General features: G+C 33.7%; 1 protein-coding gene across 1 annotated transcript; it reads right to left on the bottom strand.

The window, feature by feature from the left end:
- Positions 1 to 1,423: 1,423 nt before the first annotated feature.
- On the bottom strand, positions 1,424 to 2,778 carry LOC139891260 (probable BOI-related E3 ubiquitin-protein ligase 3). The gene is made up of 3 exons (XM_071874211.1): positions 2,580 to 2,778; positions 2,210 to 2,483; positions 1,424 to 2,080 (listed from the first exon to the last, which is right to left on the bottom strand). Exons 1-3 carry the CDS (start codon positions 2,624 to 2,626, stop codon positions 1,556 to 1,558), a joined length of 846 nt encoding a protein of 281 aa, XP_071730312.1. The 5' UTR covers positions 2,627 to 2,778; the 3' UTR covers positions 1,424 to 1,555.
- Between the last annotated feature and the right edge of the window lie 5,541 nt (positions 2,779 to 8,319).

The raw sequence follows: 8,319 nt of genomic DNA, 5'->3' as shown, positions 1-8,319 counted from the left end.
TACGGGGTTCAACGGACGGAATGTTAAGCTTTGATAATTGAGTGCTCGTGAATATTAACTTTTAGAATGTACTATGACTTTATCGATGTTGCAAATCTTGTGGTTCAACTCACTTTTGCTCACATACTTACTTAAACCTATGATTTCACCAACGTTTTCGTTGACAGATTTCTATGTTTTTCTCAGGTCTTGCACGATATGTGATACATGCTTCCGCTCACTATTTGATACTTGCATTGGATGTCGAGTATACATGCATTACTTGGAGCGTCTTTTGACTTTATTTTAAACCGTGTCGCCTAGATTTCAAATGTACTTATAACCTTGTAACTTAACTTTTGGTTGAACAATTCTTGTAAACTTTGGAAACAATCTTTATTTTGAAATGAAGGCGACATATTTTGGTCAAACTTTGTCTTAAAGACTTATGACCATGCAATGGGACCTACGTAGACGACGCCGTCACTTGACGATTTGTCGGGGTCGCTACATATCGTGGCTCCACTCCACATTCTGCACTCGCTCTGTCTGCTTTATCGGTCGTGCTTGGTAAGCACTATCTTGCTTTCGGACAGATAAAAAAGATATTAGCTGCAGCGCCCCTCCAGGGCCGGTAGTCTCCCTTGCGATCGACGGTAAACTGAACATTCCATAAAGTATGATCTTTGAAATAGTTTCGCATTAGTTACAAAGTATACAATGTTATGGCTAGTGTATATCTATGACAAGAGTTTGATATGGCAACCCCAACCGGCTCGATCATAATCGGCTTCTAATTCCATAATGCGGGGGGCTTTCAATCCCAATTCCGATGGTAAGACTACATGACTAAAGTTGATTCCTCGAAAAGTTACATTCTTAGTTGGAGGATTGCTTTGGATAGGCCGGCTACCAACTGAATTTTCCAAAGAGATGTATGGATATTCAAGTTATTAGTTCTGTATGTTTTTTGTCGGTTTCAAGTTGAGTCTACGGATCATGTGTTTTTCGGTTGTTCCTCATCGCATGACATGTGGAATAAAGTTAGGATCTGGGTCGATATTCAAATGCCGGAATTTCTACCGTGGGTCGAATGGGTTGGTTGTTTTGTAAGCTTGCGTGCAACTCTAGACATCAAGAACAAGCCTATTAGTATAATGTTTTTCAAAGTACGGAGTATGTCTATTCTTCAAAAATGAGAGCAGATATTAGCCAATTAGTATAATACTCCGTATTCCGTAATTACGTACACATATGAATCATGAATAATACTCGCAGTTAACTTTGTTTTGTCCTTTTTTTTTATCAAATATTTCATTATCACTAGCCCGGTCGCAAAAACCGTACTATTAACTCACCTCCACGTTACCAAAACAAATTTCTGACTTCTGACTCATTAATATCTGAAAACCAAACAACACTGCAGTACAGTACCACTGAAATATAATTAATTGATTTTCCTTTTCCAATAAATAAAATATATAGCCACATTTCTCGATGCTAAACGTTAAAAAATTAAAAATAAAAATAAAAATAAAAATAAAAACTAACCTAAAGGCTAAACAACCTGTCAAAACTACCTCATGTTAACTTGAACACCGGCAGATTTTGTAGATTTACAGATAGGGCAATTACTAATAGACGAAACACACTCACTACATACACACAAATGCCTGCAAGGTAACAGCAACACGCTTGATTCTTCCTTCCTACAATTTCGGCACCATTTGTTACTTTTTTTACCGCTCTCATTTTTACCTTTTTCCTCCTGATTATTACTTCCGCAACACGATTGAACGTCATCGGTGAAATCAGTAAAATTTTGTTGTTGCTGTAATTGAACCTGTGTTAGCACTTGTTGCAGATTGTTTCGTAGTGCGTTTGCTGTTGCTTCATTTGATTGAGCTAATTGTTTCCATATTTGATTCTCTACAGATAGAGATTTCACTTTTTCTTCTAATGAATAATTCAGTTGTCCAATTTGTATTATTTCATCTTCTTTTGTTTTTAATCTCTTTATAATTCCTTCATTTGCTAATTCCATTATTTTCCTCGTGTTTCTCCTTCTCATTTCAGCAATTTCTGCTCGTGTTTGCTCAATCTGTAACGAATAAATGGATTAAATAAGTAAAGATTAAAACTCGAAGGACTAAAACTGTAACTCTGTACGGTTATAAATAAAATTCAGGTAGTTATGAAATGAAGCAGTAAAGGAATGTTAATTACGTACATGATGAGCGATGAATCCGTCGATCTCTAATTGTTGTTGATACATTTGTGACGAGATAACGTCGTTAATTAACGGAAACGCGCCGAACTGCTGTTGAATCGGATCAACGAATGACGAATCACGTGATCGTTTTCTAGAAATCGGAACGGTAGATGCGAGTCCGCTATCAGCTTTGAACATCGAATCGATCATATTATTCGAATCGTACGTCGGAAGATGTTTCTCCGATTGACGATCGTCGTATCGAATCGCGTTCGTTTGATAAATCATTTCTCTGCGAGTAATTAATAACAATCTCTTGAATTATTATATTGTTTACAGTACACGAGAATTTGAATAAATAGTACGAGTATACGTGAAGAATTAAAACCTGTTAGGCGGAGGGAAGAAGGTGATATGTGAAGCATCAACTGCCATTTATGATAAAAGCATGCAAATGAAATGATGTGGTTATCTAGGGTTTGGTTTGAAACGGGAAAAATGTTAGATGATATAGGTGATTAGGTGTATATATATGTATGTTTGTATGTATAGGTGGTTGGGTGATGAAGAAAGGGGAGGATTGTGTGACTTGACTATTATACCAAATAAATGTAATATATAAAAATAAAATGAATATTACTCTATATAAATATATATAAATTAAATAAAAACATTAAAATAATAAAATAAATATAAATAAATATAAATAATAAATAAATAATACTCCATAATAGAGACCGAAGCAAGGTGAATGAATTGAAGTCCGCAATAGAAGCAAAAAATAAGGCTTTTTTGTTTAATGGTTTTGAATTGACTCGGAATGATGAATATGACTAGTCCTTGTGCCACGTTAAAATCGTCAGGTGGGACCCATGATTGTCGTATGCCACAGGCTTATTATTTGGGCTTAGACCCATTTGATACGCTCTGGGCCCACATAAACACATGTCTAATTTATTCGCTGGAACTAAAGTTCCTAATTATGAGTTATGACTTTAATATTATGGCTCCTTATCTTTTAGAGAGATAATATCCATACACACTAACTTACTATTATACCCTTAATTTACAATTATCAAGGTTCAACTCCCTAGATAAACTTAAAGTTATAACTGTCAATTTTGTGCTAAAAAGTGTGAATAGATCAATTTTGGGTGTGTGAGTATCACCTCCCTATTTTTTACGGAGTATATATATATATATATATATATATATATATATATATATATATATATATATATATATATATATATATATATATATATATATAGGGGCAGGATCAATGGAGAAGTAACCAATCGGGGGGAAGCGGGGGGAAGCAAATTTTTTTTTTTTTCATTTTTTTGGAATTTTTTTTTTCCGGCATCAAGATCACACAAAAATATGAACATTTAGAAGAGACACTTCGTGATGAATGTTATTATTTAGGCGGAAAAACGATCGACAAAAATAACATTCAAGATAATATTGTTCGTGAAGAATATGAACTTTTTTTTTTCCATGTTTTGTGAAGTAAAATTTAGCCCGATTTAGAGTTTAGGGTTTAGGGTTTGGTGTTTTGGGTTTATTCCATAAACCCAAAACACCAAAGGGTTTACACCAAACCCTAAACCCTAAACTCTAAACCGTTCGTGTTAAAAATTCAATCTAAATCCTAAAATCTAAACCCTAAATCTAAACCCTAAACCCTAAATTTCTAAACCCTAATATATAAACCCTAATATCTAAACCCTAATATCTAAAACCCAATAGCTAAAATCTCAAAATACGCTCGAAAAACACGATAATTATTGTATATATTACTTCTTCGAGCGTTTTCCCGCCAAAATAAAAACATTTATCACAAAGTGTCTCTACTAAATGTTCATATTTTCATCTCATCTATAATGTTCGTGGACAAAGTTTTTTCAAAAAACGAAAGAAAAAAAGTTTTTGCTTCTCCCCGCTTCTCCCCGAATGGTTACTTCCCTCTTGATCCTACCAATATATATATATATATATATATGTATATATATATATATATATATATATATATATATATATATATATATATATATATATATATATATATATATATAATACTCAATCCGTCCCAAATCTATTGTCCATTACTTCATTTTGAGATGTCCCAAATTAATTGTCCAGATTCCTTCTCAACCAATCAAAAGTAGTTATTCTGGAGAGAGAAGATATATTATTGGTGGAAAATGAAGTTAGTGGAATTTTCTTAAACTGTTTGTCTGGGGACAATAGATTTGAGACTGATGGAGTATAAAGGCAATCAAAACTTTAAGCATGGAAAAGTATATTTCTATGTTTTTTTTTTTTTTTTTTTTTTTATCGATGTTCGTAAGTTGGATTGATTTTTTTTTCGTTTGTTTGTTTGGCTTTGTTTGGATCCAGCGACGGAGCTTGAACACTTACAATGAGGAGGTCAAAAGAACTCAATCAAAAGATATATTCTCTTAATTTGATTATCAATGATTGATAAACCGTATGCTAGACATTCAAATATTAATTTGATGGGCCAAGATTGAATTTTAACATATTTAATCCTTAAATCTATACTTTTTGAGGGGATCATAGCACCCCCTGCCCTTACAATTCTCCGTCACTGTTTGGATCGGTTTGCTCGTTTGATCCTTTAGTTCGGTTTGTTGTTAGGTTGTGTACGAGTGTTGCTTTCCTTAATTTTTTTTATCAGTTTGATGAAATTTTTGTTTGTTATACACAGTATTGTTTTTCGAAAAAAAATCTTTTATAGTTTTTGCTTAACTAGTACAGCAAAGATAATTTGAGATGATTTGCCTCTATGTAATTAAAAAAATCCCAGTGATTTGTTTTTATTTGTTAGTTTGTGAGGTATGGAGGTATTGATTTTGAGACATATGTAATATCAATTATTTGGTAAAGTAGTCATGTATCATGTTACACATTATTTTATATTAATTGCTTAAAGTTTATTACTCAATCACTTTTTAGTGAGTTGGCTATTCATTTGACGTGTTATATGGGAAAGACCATTCATGTGAAATGATAATTTAGCAACAGTATAATGTTTACATGTTAATAAAGGTTAAAATTTAAAAGCATCAATTGACTTTTAGTCAAGGTAATTGTAAAGGAAAAGATATATTGAGAAACGCGTAGAAAAGACGTTGAAAATTGATGATAAAAACTACAGTAAAAAGGATTAGATTGAAACCAAACCATTTAATATAGAGGGCCATTTTTTCTCTTTCAAATTCGGCTTGCACACTTTCTTTTTTTACTTTTTCAATAAATTTAAATGTGAGTTAAAAATTACAAATGTCAGCAAATAGTTAAAGATTGTACTAGTGGCATATGTTATTGTCGTGCTTTAACTATCTTGTTACTAATATTTAGATTGTTGTGATATCCCTTTAAACATATAATACCAAATGGTACCATAATTCAAAAGTTGAAGTGACGTTTCATTTTAATAATAAGAAAGGAAAAAAAAACAATATCTTCAGATTATTCATTATCTAGATGATTTGAGACTTAAACCGTCAATTTTGCACCATGTCGGTGTAAAGACTGAAAAACTGAAAACGAATTGATCGAACTCTACATATCCTTGATTGAAAGACAACTTTTTTAGGTGTCAGCCATTAATTTAAATTATGAATGTTGTAATATTATTTGTGTGTATAGTATATAAAAATAGCGAGAATTTTGTGTTAACGAAGCTTTTTTACTCGAATTTCACTATGGGATCATTCACTTGGACGGAGTAAAAAGAAACTAAAATTATAAGTAAAGAAATGAAATATAAAAAAGTTGAGGGGAAAAATTAAAAAAAGTAAAATTGAAATGACGAATTATATATATATATATATATATATATATATATATATATATATATATATATATATATATATATATATATATATATATATATATATATGAAATAATTCAAGTAGGGAGTTGATTTGTGTAGGAAAAAGAAAAAAACATTTTTTTTTTTTTTGGAAGGCAAGTAAGCTTTATTAAACACACGAAAAGAAGTAAAGAACCGAGTACAAAATCGCTAGGGGATCTACGATCAAGATCAACCTAGCCAAAATCTAAAGAAACAAAGAGTTGCAAGGAGCAACTACAAGTTACAAAAGAGAAAAGCAAAAGAACTAAATCACGAAATATTGAGAAGCACGTTAGGATTCGAGAGTCAAGTGAGCCAATTTGATCCTTTGAATCTTGAGGAAATACAATCAAACGACTTAACTTGAATCTCGTTAACAATCATCGGAGAGACCCAAGCTTTCCGGTTGAATACTAGATTGTTTCGGCATTTCCAAATAGTGTAAATACAAGCCCACTTAACGTCTTGCCATATCATACCTCCATTTGCCAATAGATTGGGTGGGTTATCGAAAGAAAGAATGTGTGATATAAAAGACGTCAAGATAGGATGTATGTTCCACCATTTAAAAATTCCGATTCCACACATCCATAACCCGAGAACACGAAGTGAAGATATGATCCACCGATTCTAAATCATCGTCACATACAGGGCACGGACACTATGAAGGTCCAAACCCTGCTTATCTAACTCCACACTTATCGAAATTCTCTTTTTCATGACCCGCCAAGCGAATATTTCGATTTTTTTGGGACCAATTTATTCAGTTGAGTTTCATGCTGAGAAGAGGACCGCACCATAAACTGTTCATCAATCAACTTAGCAAGTTTTTTGACTGTGAATATACCGTTCGAAGCAGAAGCCCACTTCCACGAATCATTCTTTGTCTGATCCAAGGTGGTAGTGGACAGCAGCGAATTAAGGGCATTAAGCTCGCCAGAACATCTACCTGTAGGGGTACGAATCCAGTTGCAGCACCAATTTATTCCATTCGAATCAAAATTAACACATTCTTTAACCGATGCTCCCTGATTTAACGATAACCTAAACAAACGAGGAAGTAGGCAGCACAGTTTATCCGACCCTATCCAATGTTCGAGCCAGAAGGAAGTATCACCACCATCGCCGATCGTTTTGATAAATGAATTTCTAAGAGGGACCTGCAAGTTCTCGATACAAGTGCTTGCAGAGATAATATTACACCAAGTGCTAGAAGATGAATTGCTTAAAGATCCATCTCCTAGAAGCATACCGCCGTTAGTACCGTAAAGACTTCGAATAATTTTGACCCAAAGAGACTCGGTTTCGGTTTTAAACCTCCACCACCATTTTGCTAAAAGAGCAAGATTTTTACTTTTCAAAGACCCGATGTTTAACCCCCCAAACCCGTAAGAATTAATGACCTCATCTCATTTGACCCACGACATTTTGGTACCCGAACCCGACACGCCCCAAAAAATTGATCTTCTCACACTCTTTAGAATTTTCAACACACAAGGTGCAGCACGATAAAGCGAGAAGTAGTACAGCGGTAGACTATTAAGCACCGATTTGATGAGCACTAATCTTCCCTCAAATGACAACGTTCTCATTCTCCACCCCGAAAGCCTAGACTTGAATTTATTTATAACTGGAAGCCAATCATTAACTTTCTTCATTTTCGACCCGATAGGTAAACCAAGATAAATAAAAGGAAGTTTGCTACTTTGACATTCCAGGTGGTTTGCAATAAGATCGACTTCGCCTTGATCCACACCAACCCCATAAATAAAGCTCTTGTGGAAGTTCACTTTTAGACCCGAGGCGAATTCAAAACAATTAAGAATATTTAGAAGATTCAAGGAATTTGTATGACTCCATTCCCCGGAAAAAAATGGTGTCGTCGGCATATTGGAGGTGAGAAATTAGAATTTTGTCACTACCAACCTCGACACCTTTGAAAAGACCCCTATCTATGGCTATTTTCACCAAAATGTTAAGTCCCTCCGTCGCAATATTATACAGAAAAGGTGAAAGGGGGTCACCTTGTCGAACGCCTCTACCAATCGAGAATTCTTTTGTTGGAGCACTGATAACATATATTTCATAGCATTATCCTTCAAGAAAGACAAGCTTTTAGTTGCAATTATTCTATTTACAAGTGATATTCGTTTAAATATCAAAAGGTGAAGACAAAAGACAGATTCGACGATTTGAAGACGTAAACGACCAAAATGCTAAAAAGTACAAAGTACAATCCAAG

Source organism: Rutidosis leptorrhynchoides, chromosome 2 (genome assembly GCF_046630445.1).
Source record: "Rutidosis leptorrhynchoides isolate AG116_Rl617_1_P2 chromosome 2, CSIRO_AGI_Rlap_v1, whole genome shotgun sequence".
NCBI classification, from domain to species: domain Eukaryota; kingdom Viridiplantae; phylum Streptophyta; class Magnoliopsida; order Asterales; family Asteraceae; genus Rutidosis; species Rutidosis leptorrhynchoides.
The sequence above is the reverse complement of the archived record's forward strand: the minus strand, read 5'-3'. Positions and strand labels throughout refer to the sequence as shown.

Excerpts from the sequence above, each read along its gene's own strand:
- LOC139891260 (XM_071874211.1), bottom strand. The coding sequence starts at position 2,626 with ATGGCAGTTGATGCTTCACATATCACCTTCTTCCCTCCGCCTAACAG. Across the intron at positions 2,484-2,579 it reads TTCTTCCCTCCGCCTAACAG|AGAAATGATTTATCAAACGA; the intron begins GTTTTAATTCTT and ends AATTACTCGCAG. Across the intron at positions 2,081-2,209 it reads ACGGATTCATCGCTCATCAT|ATTGAGCAAACACGAGCAGA; the intron begins GTACGTAATTAA and ends TATTCGTTACAG.